Source organism: Gadus chalcogrammus, chromosome 7, assembly GCF_026213295.1.
Source record: "Gadus chalcogrammus isolate NIFS_2021 chromosome 7, NIFS_Gcha_1.0, whole genome shotgun sequence".
NCBI classification, from domain to species: Eukaryota; Metazoa; Chordata; class Actinopteri; order Gadiformes; family Gadidae; genus Gadus; species Gadus chalcogrammus.
Window position 1 is genome coordinate 10,139,981 of NC_079418.1, and position 25,192 is coordinate 10,165,172.

General features: G+C 44.0%; 1 protein-coding gene across 1 annotated transcript; it reads right to left on the bottom strand.

Annotated features, from left to right (window-relative positions):
- Positions 1-8,470: 8,470 nt before the first annotated feature.
- On the bottom strand, positions 8,471-9,725 carry LOC130385961 (uncharacterized). The gene is made up of 2 exons (XM_056594746.1): positions 9,713-9,725; positions 8,471-9,463 (listed from the first exon to the last, which is right to left on the bottom strand). Exon 2 carries the CDS (start codon positions 9,461-9,463, stop codon positions 8,471-8,473), a length of 993 nt encoding a protein of 330 aa, XP_056450721.1. The 5' UTR covers positions 9,713-9,725.
- Between the last annotated feature and the right edge of the window lie 15,467 nt (positions 9,726-25,192).

Here is a 25,192-nt window from a genome sequence, read left to right on the forward strand (position 1 = left end):
GGAGGGTGTATAAAACAATGAAGACAGTCTACAAATTCAAAAGAGGAGGTGCACACAGGACCTTTGTTATATCACCAAAGTGTACTGAAATTGCAAAAAAAGATATGTGGTAATTAAAATAACATGCATAATAATTTCCAAACATTTCAGGCTTCGGCCCTGTGTGCGCCACATCTTTTGAATTTATAGAGCATATATTTCTGTCCTAATTAATAAAATGATAAACTACATTACCTGGGTAGGCTCGATACAGCGTTGATTTAACGCTAGTGCGTCCAACTGCCTTGGGTTTTCTGACCACAAGTTGGTCAGTGGGTTCCGGGCGAATCCCCTGGAGCAAAAAGAAAAAAGATGTCCGCACATAAATCATATTATCAGTGTAGCAACACTTAAGTCAGTGTTAGTCACGTCTGTCTATAAACTAGAACTTAAAATACTATTATTGAGTAGACTATACAGGATGTTTGGCTAGGCCTGAGGGATACACATTAGCCTGTGTCCTTGGTCGGTGCCACGACTGCAGAACACTGGTGCACGACAGAGGTGTTGGCACGCTTTTCTCCCCTGTGAAGTGGTAGTGATGTGTCTGGAAGAGGAGTGCAACCACGTGGTTGCATAACGCCTCTCCAGCAGCACATGAACAGGAGAATCCATTCAATTCCACAGGTGTGGCAGCACTCAGCACAATCTAGACATGGAGAACATACTTCAGGGAATATATATATATATATATATATATATATATATACACACACCTTGCTTTACACAAGGTAAATTGTGAGAACACAGTTTACCACATTAACATCAGTGGATTAAGGAACAAAATATGAGAACAGAGAATCTGCAACAGCAGATATAAAACAAAACATGACAATCTGCAACAGCAGACATGAAACAAAACATTCTGCAACAGCAGATCTGGAGAAAGAGAGAGCATTTTGGAACAGCAACAAGAAACAATAATAATAAAAACATACACAGACTGAACATGTAACTGAATCTGTGAAGGTCTGAAACCATGCTCTAGGCCAGGGTTCCCCAATTAGTTTTTCCAGAGGGCCAAATTTGGTCAAACATGCCATGCCAAGGGCCGAAATGTCGTTTCATTTTTCTAATTCGCCATTTTTATGTGCAAATTTAGCTTTAATTATAATTACTGTTTTAGCGATAATGCAGGAGGGCTAGATCAATTAGGTTTAAATAGCATCCAGCTTCGACTGGAGGGCTTCAATCGCTTCGTACATGTCAGCAACAGTGTGGTTCTTGCCTTGTAGCTGCAGGTTAAGGTGATTCAGATGAGACATGATGTCACAAAAAATTAACATCTGCCAACACCTTGGCGTCAGCCCGCCAGAAATTTGCGGGCTTTTGGGCTCTGCAGGCTGGATAAAAATGACATGTTTCTTTCATCAATTTTCAATCCGTTGATTTTTGACAAAGTTGTAATTCCCTGGGATGACAGACGGATAGCGGGAAAGTGACGCACGAAGCACGTTATTACGTCAGCACGCAGTAACGTCAACGGTCAAGTGGATGGTGTGGGTTGAGGGGAAAATATAGCAGACCGCGCAAATAAAAAAAAAAAAATGTTTTTTTTTTTTTGGAGATGACATGTGACATGTGGGTCTGCGCGGGCCGGACATTTTGCTCTTGCGGGCCGGATCTGGCCCGCGGGCCGCTAATTGGGGTTCACTGCTCTAGGCTATCCATTATGCTACATATTACGAGGTGGGCCTGTTTGAATCACAAAATGTAAATCTAATTAAAGTGGTCAGAAAGGTAGGCCTAAGTAACAGTCCCATTGATTCACAAAACACTATGAAAAGCGAGATAGAGTTTGATTTCAGACTCAGGCCTGACTTCCTAGCACTGTAACCTGCAGGGTGTGAGGCTCATCGTTTTTCTTCTGGGAACAGTAGCAGTTCGCCCGAACTGCTACTTCAAATTAACTAAATCTGACACTGCAGTAAGAGAGGGAAAGATTAACACACCATACAGCAAAATGTATGGGGATTGGTTGCCTATGACAGCCACCCAGCCACTATGTTCTGACAGTAGCCTGGAGCTAATCTGACATGCTATCGACACTTACATGTACGGTAGGCATTGGCAGTGCCTACCTACCTATACCTAACATCTTGGGGTTCGTCAGGCAAAGTTTCAGAGACACTTCTTTGTAGAGAAGAAGGACAAATCCCTGCGCCCCTGTGTGGACTACAGGGGAATAAACGATATCACGGTCAAGAACAAGTACCCTCTTCCGCTACTCGACTCTGCCTTCGCCCCTCTTCACCAGGCCACCGTCTTCACTAAGCTGGATCTCCGGAACGCCTTCCATTTGGTTCGCGTCCGGGAGGGGGACGAATGGAAGGCAGCGTTCAACACTCCACTGGGTCACTTTGAATACCTCGTTATGCCTTTCGGGCTCACTAATGCACCTGCCGTTTTCAAGGCTCTAATCAATGACGTTCTCCGGGATATGTTACACCGATTTGTAGTAGTCTATCTCGATGACATTTTGATTTTTTCTAGGGACCTCACTGAACACAAGCAGCAGGTTCGGCTGGTGTTACGGCGGTTATGGGAGAACAAGCTGTTCGTCAAGGCTGAGAAATGTTCCTTCCACACCGACTCGGTCAGTTTCCTGGGCTTCGTAGTGCAGAGGGGTCAACTGCAGGCGGATCCTGAGAAGGTGAGGGCGGTTTCAGAGTGGCCGGTTCCTACCACTCGGAAACAGCTACAAAGGTTCCTGGGTTTTTACAACTTTTATAGAAGGTTCATAAGGGATTATAGTCGGGTGGCTGCTCCCCTAACCCAATTAACCTCCACTAAGGTTCCTTTCGGTTGGTCGCAGGCGGCTCAAGAAGTTGTTCTCCTCGGCTCCTGTACTGTGTCATCCCGATCCAGCTATCGAGTTCGTGGTGAAGGTGGATGCCTCCAACTCTGGGGTGGGGGCAGTGTTGTCCCAGCGCTCGGTGCTGGACAACAAATTACACCCCTGTTCCTTTTTCACCCGTCGTCGTAGCTCCGCAGAGACTTACTATGATGTTGGTAACAGGGAGCTTCTAGCAGTGGTGCTGGCATTGCAGGAGTGGAGGCACTGGTTGGAGGGAGCGGCGCATCCATTTATCTTGTGGACGGACCATCGGAACCTGGCCTACATCCAGACCGCCCGTAGGCTGAATTCATGCCAGGCACGTTTGGCTCTCTTCCTGGGTCGGTTTCGTTTTACCCTCACCTACCGTCCTGGGGCCGGATTCACAAAGCATTCTTAAGAAGAAAAAAGTTCTTATTACATTCCTAATATTCATTTTTTTTGGCTCAAATTTGGCTTTGGCCAAGAGCAGTCTCTCTCTCTCCACCAGTAAAAGTTGCTCTTGAACCCTTCTAAGTTGCCGCACTTACAGAATTCTGTCAGAACAAAAAGAACAGCAGAAGGTTCAATTCAATTGTAAAAACTAACAGGGGTAAATGTTAGGACTTAGATTGTGATGAGGAGGTCTAATAAAGCATTTCAATGATGGGGAGAACTGGGATTTCCATCTCTGCAGTCATCTCATCTAGGAAATTAAATTCCAGTAACAGCCTAGGCTACTGTTTTACTGCGTTACAGCAAACAGCAATACATAACTGTAATTACACTACTTTTGTAACACATTATGCCCAACACTGGATGGTAGGCGGAGAAAGACACTCATGCTGAAAAGTCAATTTCTCCCCTCCTCTTTTGTTTGACATTGAATAGCTGGATGGCCCAGGGGACATAGTTCCTCAAACTCTTCACAAAAGAGGCAGCTGTCCTTAACAATATCAAAATGTATGGTGTGGTAGTCATTGTCTGATACAGTTATAAACTTACATTTTGTTGAACTTCAAGTTCAATGTGGGGGGGTACAATGTCTTGAGTGGGTAGAATAACTTGGATTGTTGCAACTCCTGCTTGGGTGGGAAAGAAAATCAAGGTCCACCATAGCATCTACAGAAAAGCAACAGAATCAGGAAAATTGGGCCATTAGTTAGGTAGTGAAAAAAAAAAGCTTCATCAACAGGATCAACGTAATGATCAATAGCTAACAATTAGTGACAGTAGCTTGTGAGCTTACCCGTTTGTGTCTGCTGTAGCAACTGCATACAGCTGTTGTCTCCAGTGTCCACCCCTCCTTGAACTCCTCCAGCGATTCCCCTATCATACCCAAAATCTTCTCCTCCAAAGCGTCGAGTTTAACAGAGGACGTCCCTCCTCCTGTCTCCTTCGCCCTCTCAGCAGCTTTTTTCTGAGGGATTTTACGTCTGCCCATTTTTTTTTTTATTGCATCGCGCTCCGTCTCCCCCACTGCGGACACCGATTGGGCAACTTTCGCCCACGCCCTCTTCGTATTATCTGCCGTGACTACGTTATCCAACTTCCCCATTAATATTCTTTGCCTTGAAACCACCTTCTCCACCAACACCTCCAACTCCTGTTTCGAAAAAAGTTCTTGCTGCGCTTGGCACTGTTGTCCTCCATTTTTTCGGTTTATTAAATAACGGTTTATTCTCCGTGAAACCCAAACAATAAACATCAACAAAGTACAGGTAACATAGCAACGGGGCCAGCCCCCTCCGCTGCTCCAGCAACAACAAGAGCGCACGAGGATGAACATTACATGCATTCCTCTACTACGTTAACAATCTAAGATCTTCTTAAGTGAGAAAACTAAGAAGTTCGTAAGACAATCGACAATGCTTAAAAAAAAATGGTGAATAGCGTTTAAGAAGATTCTTAGGAACTTCTTATATTTTTTCTTAAGAATCTTCTTAAGTTTTATCTTAAGAACACTTAAGTGAATCCGGCCCCTGGTTCCAAGAACGGCAAGGCCGACACTCCCTCTCGCCAGTACGACTCCCCGGTGTTGCAGTCGGTGGAGGAAAATATTCTCTCTCCCGCCTGTGTCATCGGGGAAGCCCGATGGGAGATTGAGTGGGTGGTGCTGGACGCCCAGCAAGGACTACCTACCCCTGAGGGTTGCCCTCCAGGTCGGATGTTTGTTCCCCAGGCGGTCCGCACGGCCATTCTCCAGAGTTGCCTGCCATCCAGGGTTTCTCCGCTCTCTCTCTCTCCTCCGACAGCGGTTTTGGTGGCCCTCCATGGCTGCCGACACGAAGGGTTTCGTGGCTGCCTGTTCCATCTGTGCCCGTGGCAAATCGTCTCACCGTGCTCAGGCTGGTCTCCTGCGCCCTCTACCTGTTCCACACTGGCCGTGGTCGCACATAGCAGTGGACTTCGTGACTGGTCTCCTGCCCTCAGACGGTAATACAGTCGTACTGTCTATTATCGATCGTTTTTCCAAGGCTGTGCATTTTGTTCCACTTTCAAAACTCCCCTCAGCTCTGGAGACGGCGAACCTGCTGGTCCTGCACGTGTTCCGGCTCCACGTATCCCCCAGGACATTTTGTCGGACCGGGGACCGCAGTTCTCCTCACGAGTTTGGAAGGCGTTTTGTCAGGCGTTAGGGGCGTCGGCCAGCCTCTCCTCCGGCTACCACCCACAGAATAACGGCCAGACGGAGCGAGCTAACCAGGACCTCGGGTTGGCATTATGTTGCGTCGCCGCCGAACACCCTGTCTCCTGGTCCACTCATCTGCCGTGGATTGAATACGCAAGGAACTCTCTGGTCTGCTCCGCCACAGGTATGTCTCCCTTCCATGTGTCTATGGGCTTTCAGCCTCCACTCTTCCCGGTGCAGGAGACAGAGGTGGCGGTCCCGTCAGTCCAGGAACATCTCCGACGCATCCGCCGGGTGTGGCGCGAGGCGAGGGAGGCACTCATGCGCACGGCGGCACGGAACCGGCACCTGGCGGACCGCCACCGCACTCCGGCTCCCGACTACCAGGTGGGGCAAAGCGTCTGGCTCTCCTCTCGGGACCTGCCCCTTCGGACTGAGTGTAATAAGCTGACACCTAAGTACATTGGTCCGTATGAGATTTCGGGTATCATTCATCTGTGTGCTATCAAGCTCAAGCTACCCCTGCGCTCAACGTCCATCCGGTCTTCCACGTTTCACTTCTAAAGCCTTTTTCTACCAGCATTCTCAATCCTCCGGCCGAACCCCCTCCAGCCCCCCGGCTCATCGATGACCACCCGGCCTATTCTGTTCGGGAAGTGTTGGATGTACGCAGACGGGGTAGGGGGTTCCAGTTTCTGGTGGACTGGGAGGGGTACGGGCCGGAGGAGCGGTCCTGGGTCTCCCAATCCTTTATTTTGGATCCTGAGTTTATCAGGGCATTTTATGAACGTTTTCCAGTGAAGCCTGGTGGGCCGCCAGGAGGCGTCCGTTGAGGGGTGGGTACTGTCACGGTTATTATATGTTTTACTCCACAGGCATTGGGTCTTAGACAGGTGCGGGGCGTGGCGAGCGGAGCTGGGCACTGCAACGGGGCACACTGCTCGTGCCCGTCGGCGCCAGATTATTCCGTCTCATTCGGTACTTTGGCTGATGAGTGTAAATCGACCTCCGATACTCTGACCTGACTTTTGTTATTTCCAACGTCGTGTGATCTTTTCGCCAGTAGCCAACACCTCGCCAGCGGATAACCACCGGACCCCAGCATTCTCCGGTGCCTCCGCCAGCTACGCCTACCCGCTCCTGTCTTCGCCTTGCCCGCTGGATATCTTTTGAGTTCCCTTTTGACAATAAACTTTGGATTGTCCGAACTGCCTCTGTCTCTGCATCCGGGGTCCAAACTAACATTTCCGCTAACCGTAACATAAGTGGGCTAGAAACTCCTTACCTGGTTGTAAGTTGTATCCATATTCCATGGAGATCTTCAGATATAGAGGCTCGCTCAATCATTTCTAACCCCGCCATAAGCGAATATGTTGTATTTTCTATGTTGCTGACAAATACCCAAGTCTCTCCAACAACTTCCAATTGAACTCTACATTTCATTGTGCAAACATTTAAAATCGACTGAAACGACATAAGGCCTTGGCAGGCACAATATATTATCTTCACAGGCCTACATTACAAACATAATTTCCATATCAATTTCACTGTGCGAGTAAGGCCTATTTAACTGAAATGGCATACGGCCTAGGCTACATTACAACAGCAAGACAAAATATACACATTTGGACCCAAGGTCCATTGATTCGTTTTTTTTGCCACAATCAAATTATGACTAGAACACATTGGTTGGCATATCTAAAACTCAGTGCGCTGTTCAGTCACATTTTCAAAGCACAATAGTGGAACAAACTCTGAGCGCAATAGGCTGCTCAGTCACATTCGTTTGAAAAAGCAAGTTAACAATAATCACCTGGGGCTGTGATAGAAATAACAATTAGGCTACCTGGCCTTCAATAATAATAAAATAAATAATTAGGCTACCTGCGTAGGCCTACAATAATAATAAATAAAAAAATAGGCCTATAGATGAGCCAAAAGTGAGACAGTGCCGTCACATTCGTTTTCAAAGCACAACAGTAGAACAAATAAAATGACCTGGATATAATGCAATGCAAATAAAATAAGTTTAAATTGTGCTCAGGTCTGGCCTACTTGGGAGCAGTAATGGATAGGAACATGCGCAATATAATCTATAGGCTGCTACAGTCCATATAGTTTATTCAGACGTACCAACAGAATGTCCTCAAGCACCTTTTCGTTCAATGATGATCTTAACGGGGAAAGAATAAATTTCAAACTTGAAAATGCCCGTTCCACACCGACTTGTGTGACAGGGAGAGCGATGGCACTCATAGCGAGCTTGTACAAGTCTGGGTTGGATACAGCATGCTTAGCCCAGTACTGAAACAGATCTTCAGTACGCCTTAGACGGGCTTCTTTGGAGTATTTGTCCAAGAGTGACACGATGGAGACGTGGGGGCGCCGCTGTGTTGTGCTGGTGGTGTCTCTCTCTTTTTCCATCAAAAGGTGCTCGATTTCGTCGTTGGATGATGTCTGAGGCTGAGAACGGGAGGCTGTTGTGCACGCAGCTGTGTCGCTGCTGGCTGCATTGCGTGGTTCTAGGTTCTGTATTGCCTCCCATGTACGGTGCAGGTGTATTTTCGCCTTCTCGGTTTGACATTCGGTCAAAAATAATCATTTTCTGGGATCGAGGAATAAAGCAGCTACGAATGCGTCATTGTCAAAGCGTGCTTTGAGGCACCGGGCTACCTTCCTCGCAAAGGGGCTTACTACTTTTTCTGTGTCCAGTGAACATTTGAACCATACGCCGTAGAACTCAACCGCGGTCAGCTGATCAGATCGGAGACATTTTGTGGCGATTTTCGCGGGTTTCAGTGCATTTACTGTGTTGGAAACATTCCCATTCAGAGTCACTTAGATGTAGCGCGGGGATAGTTGGGGCCATGTCTTCACAAAAGGTCTTCAGCTCGAGCAGTCGCTCGAGCATATCATGAGTGGAGTGCCAGCGAGTTGCACAATCCCATTCTCTTGAGAACACACACCACGTTCTGCATGCGTAATCATTTTGCGACATGTCTTGCCTTTGCTATGATATTGGACGCTTCTTTTAATGCATCATCGACGGCCAACTGTAAAGTATGCGCCGCACATCTTTCACTACGCAACACATGACCGGGCCACACAGAGTTGAGTTGAAGCGTTAGCTCCTCCTGGTTCCCCACATCCTCCCCGGCCTTTTCCACATCCTCCCCGGTCTGCTCTGTCTCCTTGCCGGTTGTATCTTCGTTGCTCTCGCCCCTCTCTTGGATGTCTGACAGTAAGGTCACGGCTTTGAGCATATTCGCCCCGTTATCGGAAGTGACTGAGTACACCTGTTGCAAGCTAATGTTATATTGACGCAAGACATACATCACCACAGTTGAGATGTACTTGGATGTGTGCCGTTCTGTCAAATCTCTCACTGCCAGGGTTCGCAACACAACCCCCTTTCCGTCCGAGTACTGCACGTTAATACCCAGCACAGAGCGGTCCCTACATGTTGCAGAATCTATTTTAAGCATCAGAAGCCTCCCACTTAGTTCATTTGCGAACTTTTCCCTTTCACCCTGAGCAATCCCTGACACCCTATCGCGCATGTTAGATGAATTGATTGTAACACTTTTTCCCATAGCATTCTGTATTGGGTCGGTTATTTTTCTGAATCCTGAATCTTCCATCAATGAAAAGGGTCTGCCATTAACAGTGACTAGCTCTACGCACGCCACTTTGAGGGTATCAGGGGTCAATGCGACTTGGAACTGTTTGGGCTTCTTCACTATGACCGAGTCCAAAGTATTTTGCCCATCCGCTGCTGACCTCTTGTTTTGGTTTTGTTGGTCTTGGAGTGACTTCTCGAACAGATCTGGATGTCGTCTTTGAATATGTCTCTGCAGGTTGCCGCCGTGATTCCCAATAATTTCTGCCCCACAGCCTCCGACTTGGCAGATAGATTTGTTGGACGCTGCATTAAATGAGAAATGTTTTCTCATCGGGTTCTCCTGGTTCCGTCCCATCTAAACAACACGTAAAAAAGCCAAAATAAATTACAGTATTCAATCCGTAACAACCAAACGACATAGCCAGCTAACATTAACTGTAGTCCTAGTCCTAGTTGGCTAGCTAATGTTGGCTAGTTAGCTAACGTCAGCTGTTAACGTTAGCTAGTCTAATAGCAAGCTATATAGTGCAAATATCTGTAACCTTGTAGTGAGTTGCTAAGCTAACGTTATTATAGTGGACTCGGTTAATTTAGCTCACGTTACCTTTGTCGAAGATAGAGCTCAGTGCAACTGTTGCTTCCAAATCGCCTCTCGCCAGGGTGGTGGTGGGAATTTGCAATGGTATCTGTCTGCATCCTGCAAGACGGAGGCGTAACTTGTAGTAGGAGGCGTAACTTGTAATCGGAGGAGGCGTAACTTGTAGTCGGAGGAGGCGTAACTTGTAGTAGGAGGCGCAACTTGTAATCGGAGGCGTGTCTAGTACTTTTCTAAATCACGGAAGTGATCTGTATGTAGCAGTGGTGCGCGGGTACATAAATGACCGCAACTCGCACCTCAAATATTAGGCCTTATATAAAAATAATGCACCCGACCCGCTCATTTAAAAATATGCTCTTGATTAGCTTAATCTTGATATTCTCTTGATTAGCCTAATCATAGCCTTACGTGAAACTGACATCCCTGAGTCATATGCATTTAAGAAAAGAAGCCTATTTTACAATGACATGTAATGCATAGCAGTTTAACGTGGGGAACCTGCTTAAGTTTAGCCTACTTTATCCCTTTATACCTTTAACAAAAAGACAGCAGTTTAATAATTCAAATAATTTTATTGAATACATATTGAAATTGATCGCTTGCTGCATGTTTTCAAGGTCCTGCATGAGATAGAAAACAATGAATTAAACTAAATATTACTGATAGAAACAAGACAAGAACAATGTCACTAACGGGAGGATAGTTATGAGAAAGCCTTCATATTATAGCGTTCACATTACAAGCCTTCATTTTATATATATTTGCCGGTCTTCAATACATGGATTCCTCAGGTACGTTATCACTGTTGCACTGTGCAAGCTCGGGGCAGAAAGAAGCAAGCAACATCTACTAGCCTGTACAGTATATTAGAGTATTTAGTGACTGTTCAGTGTGCATCTCAAACGTGTTATTGCAGCATTCTTCGAAGAAAATAGTCCAATCCCGGGTTGCTTTTAACTCACTTTATTTGTTATAAAGTAGGCATGTTTCGGTATGGTAAACTATGAAGCTTAAGGGAGGGAATTGTATCCAACGCGTGGAGAGGAAAATACCGGGATCTACTTCAAGCCCCCGGGCTTAGGCCCGGTGGCTCTCTGCTGTCTACCTATTGATCTCTGGGCTCTTCACTTGACGTCCTCTGATAGAGGACATCAAGTGGGCGTGGCCTATGCAGTGGGCGTGGCCGGGGTGACGTAATGGCTTCGGCTTCTTCTCCTATCTAAAGGTGCTGCCTTCTGTGGAGGGAGCAGCCTTCAATAAGGTCTTGCTCCCCTTGTGGCTATGTGAGGGTAATGCAGCTTCTTAAAATACTTAACAATCCCTCCATGGTCATCTCAGATGACCATACAATAATATTTTAAATCATAAACACCATTTACCACAACGAAACATAGTCAAAGTAGGATAAATCATCAACACCACCAACCGAGTGGGAAAACTCGGTTTTTACAGAGTAAAAACCACCACGGAATACCATAACACTGTAACGGCATTCGCCCTGATGGGTCTCATAGGTAATACAAGTCATATTAACAATACAACAATGAACATATATCCTGGTTATCATACAATCATATGGTCAAACAGCACACAAACAAAAGTATCCATAGAAATCCTAAGCTAATACTTTTTGGTTATGTGCAACAAGGTCATAAAATGTTCAACATGTGCAAAAGTAAAATACAAAATTAGTAGTCATAATAAAAATGTAAAAAATTCAAGATTATTGATAGGCTAGCATGGATTTGGGTGGTTCAGGTGATCTTCGTGTATTGGTGCGCTGTTGCATGTGGGTGGTTTTGGACGTTGTTATTATCGCAGCCATTGTTTCTTCTGTCGCCGACGGGGCCTGTAATTCATGAACCCAAGACTCGTCCCTCCTTGTCAAGGGCTCAGCTCACAGAGAGGTTACTTTCACATCATGGGAGCCTCCTTCAGGCGTTCAATCGTCGTCGTGTCAGCAACAGGAAGCCTGTAAACAACCGTCTCAAAGAAGATCAACAGTACCATTATCAATGCAGCGATACAGAAATAACGGGTTGCACTCGCAACCAAACAATACTATATAATAACAAACACAACCCGTCTTGGTGGTTCAATAATTAGTTGTTCAAGTAAATCCAGGATATTGATTATCTTATATACAGGCACTTCTACTAGAATAGTATAGGTGTTGACTATTCTACATATTACAGCTGGATAGGGTCGGGCCCCTCAGGTGATGTATCGTTCACTTTCATCGGATCATATCTGATCCCCATGTAAGCCTGAATGGCACTTCTGTAGCGCTCATAGCTGTGGTGATCAGCAGATGCAGTAGCCCTCGTGCGCAGGGAATACAACGGCAGCCGGTGACAATTAACACGGTCTCTGCCATTATTCCCGCGACAGGCACTTACTGGATCATGCCTTTCCACCTCCCAAACATATTCTCCATCCATCCTGTGAAAGGGTCATTAATGCCGGAGTTCTCTGCCAAATCGAACCTGAGGGATTGTAATCATGCCAGCGCCCTGGTCACCAACCCATCCGGAGCTGTGTTATTGGGGATAAAAGTACGTGCCTATCATCGCATACACCCCTCCTTGCTCTGTCAATAACATATCCATACCTTATATATTTCTTTAACCTTATTTGTGGAAAACTTTACGAACAGTTGCTGATTATGATATATGTTATTTATACAAACAATATTTTTCTAATGGTGGACAACCAAAACAGAACCGATTCAAATCCTGCTGTTATTTGATCTCCTCATGTGACTGTTAGTCCTTGCTCGGCGGTGGTAGTTTGTAGGCTCCTGGTGTGTCTGCATCTGGTTCTGGAACTTTTGTTTCAAGAACCAGAACAACAGTTAGTTGTTCAAAAACATATTTCCTTTAATTCTAATTTTAATTGTTTTACAGTATCTACTTTGATTTAATTTCACACTACATCCCTCCTTGCGCATTGCTTCAGCCATGCGCATTGAATGACAACCAAACCTAACAACGCCGTAGTGCAACCAAGTTGAAGTTCCTTTCCTTAATAATCTGTATATAAACCAATCTATTGTGAAGAGAAATGAAAACCAGTATACAAAACCAAAGGTCGATGTTGGTGGGTCTATGCAGCCGTCTTGAGACCACACTGTTCTCAAATGCACTAAACCTTAAACGATACATTAGTCAGTATACCTATGTGTCGCAACTTATCAGAATTAAAAAATATATCATACTATGAAACGCTGACGTTGTATCAAAGCGTTACAGCAGCAGCAGTGGCATTTGAAAGGTGAGCCCACTACTTCTGAATCTAAATTGAGAACCCTAGCATATAGGTTTCCTTCCCAGCAGATGTATCGCTAATCCATTTCTTATCTATAACCAAAAAGATGTAAAAGGGAAATAACAATGTTTAAATTTGCATGTTCAATATCACTTCTGTGTTAACCGTATCTCATAATAACAGTTACCTTCATCATACTATCCGATTGTCCTACACTAACTATGTATATTGGATGACCTAATCTTCATTTATTCTACCTATTGCTCGCATTTGATGTTGTCCACACTTTGATTCACTCCTATGTACATCGCATACCACATCAAACGTGCATACGCCTTATTCTCTGCACAACATCCTATTGCGCCACCTTTTGCATACCACATCAAACGTGCACATGTCTTAGCAAAGTGAAGTAAAGTAAAACCCAGTTTTATCTTTACTTATTTTATAGCTATACATGTCCCGGACACGTCCATTACTATTTCCAAAACAGTTTTTTTTAGCTACGCAGGTCCCAGACCTAACTATACCATTACATGAACAGTATTTATTATTATAATAATAAATACTGTTCATGTAATGGTACAGCAAAATCCTTAGTGTTAATTTAACTCTCATAGAGTCAAATTTAACACTTTCTTGGTGTTTATATAATCCTCACCAAGTTGGAGTTAAAGTAACACTTTTGAAAGTGTTAATATTTTAACTCTTAAATAGTGTTAAATATTTAACACTCACAGTGTTGTTTTTTAACACTTTACAGTGTATTTGTAACACTATATGGTGATACTTACCAACACTATGAGTGTTGATTTATTACACATTAAAGTGTGTTTTTAACACTATATGGTGATACTTACCAACACCAAGAGTGTTGATTTATTACACATTAAAGTGTGTTTTTAACACTATATGGTGTTACCCACTAGGGTGTTTCTAACTTACAGTTAATCATTTTCACCAAGTTTAAAATGCTTCTATATTCAACTGTAAGAAAAACAACATTGCAAGTATAATAAATCCTTAAAACAAACTTTCTTTCTTTTTTTATTCAACATTGCAGCTCAAACAATATTGCACACAACATCCAGGCATCAAACACATTGACAGATATCGTCTCTCCTCCACTCTTCTCTCTAATGAACCACTCCAGTGTTGATATGAGAAAGGTGGAAATAGGCCCAAATAAATATATTTACTAGTTCAGGAGTTTTGCCCGCAACTCACGGATTCTTGGAGACTCATCTGTTGTTGTGACATCGATGTTGTACTGTTGTCTGCACAAATGTGTAGAGCTGGACCAGAGACTCCTCGTATGACGGGTTGAACACGTAGTGTGATTTGAACAGTTCATCAAAAGCACCTAAGGAGCTGGTGGCTTGGCAGGGGATGAGCTGTTTGTCAACGACGATATAGAAGTTGTCAATCTTGTTCTGGGTGCGACCAGCAGCAAGGATGTACGGTTGTTGACCCTTTCTCCCACGCAGGTGTTCATCAATGCTGCAGCACGACTGAAAAACAGAATAAGTTGAACACCTTAATGTTAGTGCTCCCCCTTTTACGATGTTATTCAATAGTTTGCTTTTCAATATCGTGTTTGACAAATATCACTAATTGTTTCCAATTTCCATTTTAATCCATAAATACGTTCGTATTTAAGCGTGAATCATTTTCATTTGCTCTCCATACCACCATCTAACCAACCAATCGCGTGTAGTCATGCTTTAAACAAAACACGTTTTTGAAATCGTCACATACACAAACTAAATCGACAAGACGAGGGATAAATGACAAGGGATATATCTCTTGTCTTTTATCCCTCTATTCCCCACTATTCACGGAGCCTGAGGTGAATCATTTTTAATTAAATAGGCTAGATCGATAGTCAAGTCTTTATTATTACCAAACGACACAAATCGTCGGGCATTCATTTAGGTGATTCGGCTCACACAGGACTGTAGCCTACAAGACCACACAGAACAAGGGATACAAGTCTGACTGGACATACAAAGTACATCACATTAAAACCACACACGTTGATAGACGGATAGATAGACAGGCCTAGATAGATCGATAAATATGTTCCATTATTTGCCTTGCGGAGCCAGCCAGTCCTGTGCGCCAATGCAAATTATCCATGTGCGCCAACGTCAATTTGTTTGACGAATGAGTGCAGATCATGATTTGCAGATGCAGATCAGTGAAACATATTTTAACTAGCCTACTACAACACGCAAATATACTAAACCACTCATTTAAAAATCGGCCAAGCCATAACATGCATATTTTATCGATCTAACTTTGCAGTTACTTACCTGACAGAAACTTTTCAAGCACCCTCCAGAACCCACCACGTGTTGCACTTCTGTTGAAAACACATTAGCATAGATCATTTACCCAGCATGGCTAGCTAAATAGCTACAGCTTGGTTAGCCCTGCTGAATCTGTCTTATTGCTTAGAACTTAAAACTAAATAAAACGAGTACAAATAAATACATAAAAAGAGCCAGTTCATTAACTGACGAAATTGCGAAAAATTCACCCATTTATTGGTGCTAGTTAGCTAATGTAGCCAAAGCAAAATTAGCATTATATCCCCACCAACTTCATCACATTTGCGGCACATAATTTATGAACACTCATTTGTATATAAAGAGTAACTTGCTAAATAATGAAATATATCTGGTCCTTACCTTTTCAAATAGTATATTACGTTCCCCTTCCAGTAGCTGGGCTGCCTTTCTTTACCAAGACTGCAATGGCCGCTTTCAAGAAAAAGAGCGCCTTAAAACCGGATATGGAATTATCTCTGAGATTAACTCTGTTGAGAGTGCATACAATCAACTCTCTTAAACAACACCACGCACAGAGCTATTTTAGCACTGCAAGTGTTAAAATAACACCAAAATCAACACTAAGCAACACTGAAATATTAACACTATTTAACATCGCAGATTTTGCTGTGTATAATTATCTAGTTTTTTGTTGGTCAACATCAAATCAATACATTAATTCAACCTTCTGACTTAATGACTTACTTGATTTCTCCCCGTGTGAGCTCGTGATTGACAACTCTCCCGGAGCCTCCCCATGAGCTCCACCGTCACCACTCCCCGTGTGAGCCCGCGATCGTCAACTCTCCCGGAGCCTCTTATTGAGCTCCACCGTCACCACCCCAGAACACTGCAGGAACGATTAGTCGGTTGACGCGTGGCTTGGAGGCTCCCAAGGAGTGCCACAATCCTACGTCTGACACCTGGTGAATTTTGAGCTAGGTCAATCAAAACCGTCTAAACTAGGTAGAATAAAGAGTCATCCAAACTCACAACAATTATGCACATTTGGGTATTAAATATATGGTGATATTTTATAAACAAAACAAAAACTGAACCTAAAAGAAAAATTCAGAAGTTATCGGTTGAAGCAAATGTTATTGTAATTGAACTACAGCAGTTGAGCTAACTCCCGCCTTGTGCACCGGTTAAAACCATGTGCATCATTTATTAATTAAACATATTATTTTAGCAGTTGAACCCTGTGTCTATTTGAACCATCCTGGTTCTCTAATATCAATGTGCATGACACAACCCGTGTCTATTGCACTCCTGTTTTGATACACAAAACGCATGAAAACAGACCGAAGGGCCCAGCAACCTTGAAAAACATAATGTCTGAGTGTTAGGCATTCGTTACTGCATATACTCCTATTTCCTGAAGAGAGAGAGAGAGAATATTAAGATTGGCGTAGTTTGTAGTAATGTAAACAATTAGAATGATGAATGCCGGGCATCCATCACTGCTTGGGTTGAAAAGGCCTGAAGAGAAAGAACAAATTTAGTACAAATGTAAACATTTACAGATCGTTTAAACTATTAATGTTGGTGAATCAAAAAACATTGATTACAACCTACACAAATATGCCGCGTGTTTTGCCGATATCAACTAGGGACTGGCTCCCTGTATTTCAGCACCCAGACACACAGACCCCCAAATATACAAACACATATACTAAATTTACATCCTGGTTCCAACACATGACCAGATGTCTAGGGTGGGAGGGAGCAAGGGGAAGAAAGAACAATAAGAAAAGAACTTCAATTTAACTAACAATAGAAAGGCGAGTGGCCTTCTTCTTACAGCAATATGAATAAGGAAGTGAGGGGAAGAGAGTGTTTGAAGGTAGATCCACGAAGGGGGTGCGGAGTGGGGTGTTGGACGGGATCTTAAGAGGGAGATGAAAAGGTTTCAAGGGGAGGGAGGCGTTAGAGGGGTGGGGTGGGGGGGTACTCGTGTGTAGGGGGCCTGGAGGGGGGGGCGGTGGGGACTTTACGAGCGTAGGGGGTCAGGGGGTCTTTTACCTTAATAATTCATCGTCTTTAATAACAAAATACCAACAGACTTGAATGTAAAATGTAAGCATGCAGTCTAGGGTGGAATTTAGCCGATCGGCAGATAAGATAGTATTCACTCCGAATGTCCGCTATGGTGCTACTGCTTAGGAACACAGACCGTGCCGGCCTCAGCGGAGAAGTGAAAGATAACTCTTGTTAATATACTATTTTGGCCCGATCTATACAGAGACCGATAGTGGAGGACTTCACCTCTCAACCAGTACCAAGAACGATCGTTAACGACGAGTACTCAAAACAACTCAAGTGTAAAGTAGGGGGGAGGGAGGGCCTTCAGAGTTCCTTGCAACCGTTGATCTACACGTGTTGTTATGCTTTTTAAGTCGAGGTCTAGGCCTCCGGAGCAGCACGACCGGACGGTGGCTAAAACAAACTTACACCTAAATGTTCTTATAACCAATCCTATTGCAGATTTAATCTTCAAGACAATGGTTTCTACTTACCTCAGACGTGTGTGGCCTGTGGAAGTTGTTTTAGCGTCGCGCCCGCCGGGATTCTCTGGACTTTCTTCCAAACGTTAGGGTCACCAAATTATTGCAGCATTCTTCGAAGAAAATAGTCCAATCCAGGGTTGCTTTTAACTCACTTTATTTGTTATAAAGTAGGCATGTTTCGGTATGGTAAACTATGAAGCTTAAGGGAGGGAATTGTATCTAACGCGTGGAGAGGAAAATACCGTGATCTACTTCAAGCCCCCGGGCTTAGGCCCGGTGGCTCTCTGCCGTCTACCTATACAAGGAAAACATGAATGGATGAACACACGAATGACAGCAAGACATGAAAACATTTAAATCCGACTTACCATTATCATAAAGACTCAACAGTCATTCCCAGTGGTTTGCAGAGGAAACTTCTAACAGAATAATACCACGATCAGCATTGATTGCAATGGTGCAGATTGAAGTTTGCTATTGCAAATAAATGCAGGCTGTAAAGCTTGATACAAATAAATATCACTTACCTCAAAATGGAACCCAGTTTTTTCTGTCCATTCCCCAGGATTTATCCTTTGTGCAAGATCTCTGTGTATTGTGCAACCAATCAGAAAGAAACAGTAAACCCCTGCAATCACTATCATCTTGTCTTTATGAGGGCATATGAATGTGACTATCCTAGCATAAGGTCTTCATGAACATGACCTTATAACATAAAGCAGGGGTGTCAAACATATGGTCCAGGGTTGAAACCACCCCTTCAAATCATTTCATGAGGCCGGATCCCAAACGCTTGAATAATAATTGCAGCTCTGTGGCCTGTTTGAAATCAGTTTTAATGATGAAATAATAATTGCAATTCCGCAACACCGGCAGGTCCGCATGCACAGCATGTAACTATTGAACTCAACTATGAGGTGCAAAACGGAACCGTTTAGTGACAGGAAAGGAAGACGAGATGAAGTGGTGAGGAAGTCAGAACACAGACGTATTGGGACTGTGATTGATATGGCCAGAAACCAGACAGTTTGTGGTTACGCATGTAGACGAGGCATGGCGGCCCACTGAGGAAAAACATAATGCTCATGTGGCCGTGCTAAAAATGAGTTTGACACCCAAGAAATAAAAGGAACTGAACCACTGAACTGAACACTAACGTCTATAAGAATGGTCATATGAACGTGACCATCCTAGAACTAGGGGTGGGAATTGATAGGATTTCATCACTGTCAATGCATTGTCGATTCTGCTTATCAATCCAATTCTTTATCAAATCTCTGTTTAGACTATATCCTAAACAGATTTCAGAACATAGGTCTATAATAATTCCATATACTACTAGTTGACCATGGCAGCTTATTATTATCACGAATTGATTATGTCAGAGGGATATGATTCCAGTGAATTGAAGCATTTGATTCTTGGTTCTACTCTATTCTGGGCTTTCAATTCCCACCCCTACCTTGAACAGAAAATAATTCCATTATTGCAACCTCAACCGAGCTGTATATCTCTGATCAAAGCCACGCCGGGTCTCGAAGCACCTAGAATCAAGGAAAAAATCTCCCGAAGGACAGGCTTCAAAACCTAATGGAGACACGCAGTATATCCGTAACATGCAGATATGCAGCTAGAGAGTTGAATGAACACTACAACTTAAGCAATCAACATTTCATAATGTTAAAGTTCTCAGAGATGTAACAATCCTTTTTTTTAATTCACATGAGATTATTGAAATTTCTACTAGCTTTTAGAAAAAAGCACTGAAACTGTAATTTACACATAGCTGGTAATATCCTGTTGTCCAAATTGGAATCATAACGAATTATTTTGTGCAAATGTCATTCTGTTTGAAGATATAAGAAAAGATACAGTGGATCACATGTGGTTCCGCAACCCATTACATTCCGCCACCCAACCATACTCTCATAGTCATAAGACATAGACATATCCAAATGTAAAATGTGGTCTGAATGTTTAAATCTCATTCCGCCAAACAAATGTGGTAATAATGCAAAAAATGTCAAACTTGCCTGTATGGGCCCTAATGACACACTTACAGTAAACAGTACAGTAAAAATTTGTCTAAGACGTGAAAAAAGATGCACTCACAGGCATACTTAACAGTGGGTCACTGTGGAGGGTACAGCCAAGTTGGCACAACATACAAGTCAGCAATGTAGATGTATTTCCCCTATAAAGCATTTAAAAAGAGTATAGTAATGCAAGACTACAACAGATAGAGCTGATTCACCACATTGACTTCCACTGTACCTTTGACCTGACAATTTTTGACACCAACTCCAAACAGCCGTTTCCGATCTGGAAAACAAACAGTGAGACATGCAAATACGCTATAGGCTACTATAACTAATAGTCAGACATTACAGTGATGGTTGAAATAGTTTCTAAACTTACCCACGCATCACTGACACATTAACATTAAAAGCAAATATGTTAAGTTAAACCTAAACTCACCGTTGACTCCATGTCCTGATTCAGGCCCAGGCTCCAAAAGTCAGCCCGAGTGAGGCATGCCTTTTCTGTGCGAATAATAAGCTCAGCTCCTGGTTTTTCCCGGTCAAGGACATAGTCCAACTACAAATTTAATAGTATGAGAAATAATGCAGTTGAGCAAGCAAACTTTCACTGAAATGCGGTCTAAATTGCATTTAACACAACTAACCAATGCTTTTTGAGAAGTATGATAATCAAATGTCCAACTGGCACGACACGCTGATATTCCCTCAGGGCTGGTTAGGGCTTCACAATCCATAATCACTACAGTTGGGTGGTCTCCACAGTTGACACATGAGAAATTGTAGTCATGTGCCGACAGCGCCTCGAAATAGAGATAACCATGCAAATTTGCATCATGGCTGCCATATTTTTGTTTGTTGGTTTGCTCCAAAATGTCCAGCTGCCTGCCAACAGCTGTGTGATTCTGTAACATCATTCAAATAAAGTAATCAATAACATATGCTTGTTTTACCACGGCTAAGGGGAGTCATCAGGCACAGAGCGGAGCACAGCTGAGTGCAGTTACACCCCCTTAGCCGTGGTAAAATCAGCATAACTCATGGACTCAAGTGGGTTATTGCGTTTCTAAAGCTGTTACCACATTAACCTGGCATGGTTTCATTAAAGGAAGAAAGAATAAAACTAACCTGCACTGATTGCCGTAACAAAAGGCATAGATGAATAGAGAGGATCATATGATCATCGAAGTTATGAAGCCCCTCAGTCTATTCCTGATATCGGAAGAAGCTGCCACAGACCCCACACTTTTTACAGTATGTGGTAACATCTGAAAGATAAGAAAGACAGGGATCATTAAAAAAGTATTTTAAATACAGAAATGTAAATGTTAATAATGTGTAAATGTTCTGAAAATTTGGTTCAAGTATATGTACTTTTTTTGGGGCACTTTGTTTTTAACTTATTGCATTATTACTGAAAGCCATAATCATCAAAATAAAAACAAATAAAGGTAACAAATATTTCACTTTGTATTCAATGAGTCTACATAATATATTAGTTTCACTTTATAAATTAAATTGTTGAAATAAATTAACTGTTGCCCCAATATTCTCATTTCCACCTGTACAGTATTTAATATGCAATAGCTTAGAGACTTTAACACCCCGTGGGAACACTGGAAAGAGAAAATCAAATGCCTGCTACATTGTTAATACAGGATCAAATGTAGGACAAACTGTTCATACACACCTGTGACAATCCCTGTGATAGTAGCTATTTTTGCCTTTTGAGTGATAACAATAGGCTCCGAAAGGAGTAGTTTGCATCGATGGCAAAATGTCTCCAGTGGAACAAGGTGCCGAGGGAAGTCTACAGTCTGTGGCGTGGTGACATCTTTGGGCAAGTCCGATGGATTTTTTTTTAATTCAAGCAAGTACTTGATCAGTGAGGCCAATGCCTCTCCCTCTGGAGGATATTTGTCTTGGTTCTGTATTGGTTCACTCTGTGTGGAAATGGTATTGATCAGATCTTCTGTGTTTTTAGTATTGTTCTTCTTTCGTGTAATTTCCTTTGGAACTATCGCACAGGGATTGCTACATTCAGCAGCCAGTTCAGTGTCTCTCCATCCAGCTGTACCAGGCCTCTACGGCCATGTGGGGCACCAAAGGTCGGGCACTCGTTGATTATGTGTGAGACCGTCTGGGTAGCCCCACATTGGCAGGTGTCTGAGGGGCTTGATCCGGCCATTTTCTGGAAGGACTGGGTTCTCCCCCAGCCTGTTCGGAGGCGGTTGAGCCGAACCCATGCCTTCCGTGGGAGAGTATGTCCAGGTGGTGTTGGTGAAGGGGTGGCGACGAAGGCGTGCAGGTTGTTGTTTGCGTCCATCCATGTCTCAGAGACAGGGCCAGACCTTAAGAGATCCGCAGCTCTAGTGGCGAAGTGTTGCCTCGTGATCCTTTGGGGTGTGTTCTGCGGTGCTGGGATGATGTTATTTCCGCCAGGCTGGAGTGCCTTCTCCGCAAGCTTGAGGATCTGGAAGTCGCGCCTTACTTTTGGTGGATGGACTCCGGATAGTACAGGTAGCATATCTCTTGGAGTTGGTTTCATGGTGCCCGAGATGATGCGCATAGCTTCGTGAGGACAACATCGACTGATTTGATGTGGACACTGTGAGACCAGGCCGCTGGGGCATACTCAGCAGTGGAATACACAAGTGCGAGGACTGATATTCGCAGTGTTTTAAAACTAGCTCCCCAGTCTAGGCCGCAGAGTTTCCTTATTATGTTGACGCGCTTGGAAGTTTTGTTTGCAGCGTTCTTCAGGTGAGGCCCAAAGGTTAAGCTTCAATCAAGGGTGACACCCAGGTAGACAGGTGCAGGGTCGAATCTTAACTTCTTGCCCTCCATTCTCACTTCTAGCTCCTTTTTGGCAAGTCGGGTTGACAGGTGGTAGACCGACCAGACAGTCTTTGACTCGCTTACTTTCAGGTGCCAGAGGCGGAAGTAGTTGCAGAGAGTAGAGATGTCAGCCTCTAGGATGCTCTGGATCTCCTCGTATGTTTTGGCTTGGGCTGCAATTGCGCTGTCGTCTGCATAGAGGTACTTTAGTGAAGAGGTGGCGGGATAGTCCGCAGTGTAGATGTTAAAGAGAATGGGAGCAAGCACAGATCCCTGTGGTAAGCCATTTCGGAGCTGGCGATTTCTACTTCGCTCACCGCTTGAGGTCGTAACATAGAATGATCGGTTCTGGAGCATAAGCATAATAACTTCACAAGCTTCACGTCAGGGATCATTTGTAGTAGCTTAAAATAAAGACCACGGTGCCACGCGGTGTCATAGGCAGCTGTGAGGTCGATGTAGGCAACTCCAACCTTCGCTTTCTTCTGAAACGCTCCTTCTATGTCGTTGACTAATCAGACTATTTGATCTGTCGATCATCTTCCTTTGCGGAATCCTGCCTGGGCTTGTGGGAGGTTTGCCTCCACGATGTCATTGATACGCGCCAGGATTATTCTCTCCATCAACTTGTATGGTATACAGAGCAATGAGATTGGCCCTGTAGCTCTTCGGATCTTCAGCAGATTTCTTGGGTTTGAGGATAGCAGCCACATGGGCCTTCTCCAGATAGCAGGGATGGTTAGGGTTGACAGGCAGTTTGAGAGGAACAGGCGTAGCCAGTTAAGAGGCATGGAACCCCAAGTGCTTGAGGAATTCTGTGTGGACCAAGTCTATCCCAGGAGCTTTGCCGTTTTTCAGGCACATGATAGCGTCCATAAATTGTTCTATGCTGGTAACTGGTCCAGAGAGGTCAGATGAGGTAGGTTGTGATGCAGTGGCTTCTCTTATTCCCCTATTAACCTCGTAGGTGTGGCGCTTGGCATCGGCACTCTTGTCTCCCCATTTCCCATTTTCCACAAGCACTGTTGCGATAGAGTTTGCAGTTACGAGACATGGCTTGGGTTTGCTGCTTTGCCCTGAGAGGTGGTTGATCGTACTCCATGCCTTCCGGCTTGAGTGGGTAAAGTCGATTGATGTGACGGTTTCCTCCCAGCGTGCTTGCCTCTTTTCTGCAAGAATCTGCATGAGGTGGTCGCTTTTTGATGGTTTCTCCTCGACACTAGCGGCGTTATAGGCTTGGAAGGCTGCCTCACACTCACTGTCCCAGCAGGGGATATAGCTGTTACGTCTGCCCCGGGGAATGGAGGTCTTAGCGGCTGAGTTGAGCGTTGATGTAAAGGCCTTGTAGGTCTCAGATGCTGGCCGCGAGTATTGTTGAATAGGCCTTTGTGTGTATGATTGAGGTGCCATTTTGCTATAAATAATGCATTGAATTTATATAGCGCTTTTTCCTAGACACTCAAAGACGCTTTACATTGAAGGGGGGGACCTCACTCACCACCACCAGTGTGTAGCACCCACTAGGGGTGATGCACGGCAGCCAATCTGCGCCAGAACGCTCACCACACACCAGCTCGAGGTGGAGGGTGAGGGAATTAATGAGTCAGCCAATTATACAATTATACAGGGGGATGATTAGGGGGCCAGATTGAATGAGCCTGGTTGGGCCAGGACACCGGGGGAACCCCTACTCTTTGCGATAAGTGCCCTGGGATCTTTTATGACCTCAGTGAGTCAGGACCTCGGTTTTACGTCTCCTCCGAAGGACGGCGCCTTCCGCAGCACAGTTTCCCCGTCACTGCACTGGGGCATCGGGAGTGATGTTAAGGCCAGAGCGAAGGTGCCAGCTATTGGCCACCACCCGACACCACTTACAGCACCTGGTATTCCCAGGCGGTCTCCCATCCAAGTACTAACCAGGCCCGACCCTGCTTAGCTTCCGAGATCAGACGAGATCGGGCGTGTTTTTTTTCTCTTTTTATTATCAAAAATAGATTCAATTTTATACAATTACACATTCATTTATACGTATATCAAATAAAAGTAAATGAAAAACAGTCCCACAAATTAAACCACCCTCAGAAACCGCAAAAACAATTAACTAAGCACACTTTCTCTTTTAAATTAAAATAAGAACAACACAGCAAAAGCAGTATCTTTTCCCGAATACACTTACCCTCGAAATTAAACCGCCCCTCAATCCCAAAGCACAAACCGAATAGCCAAACACAGATTATTTTAACCTCGACCATTTACCCACAAAATTAAACCACCCTCATTCGAAAAAACCACACAAAACCAAAATCCCACAAAAAACCCCCCACTCTCCCACCTCCAAAAATAAGCCACCCCCTTTTAAACCACCCAAATCAACCCCAAACGGTGCCCTGCTCAGTCATCCATACAATTCCATTCTCATTCACACCACATACTCCCGCGCTCTCTACAAACATACAAACAAAGCCTACAAACATCACAAACAAAGCCTCGTCCACAACA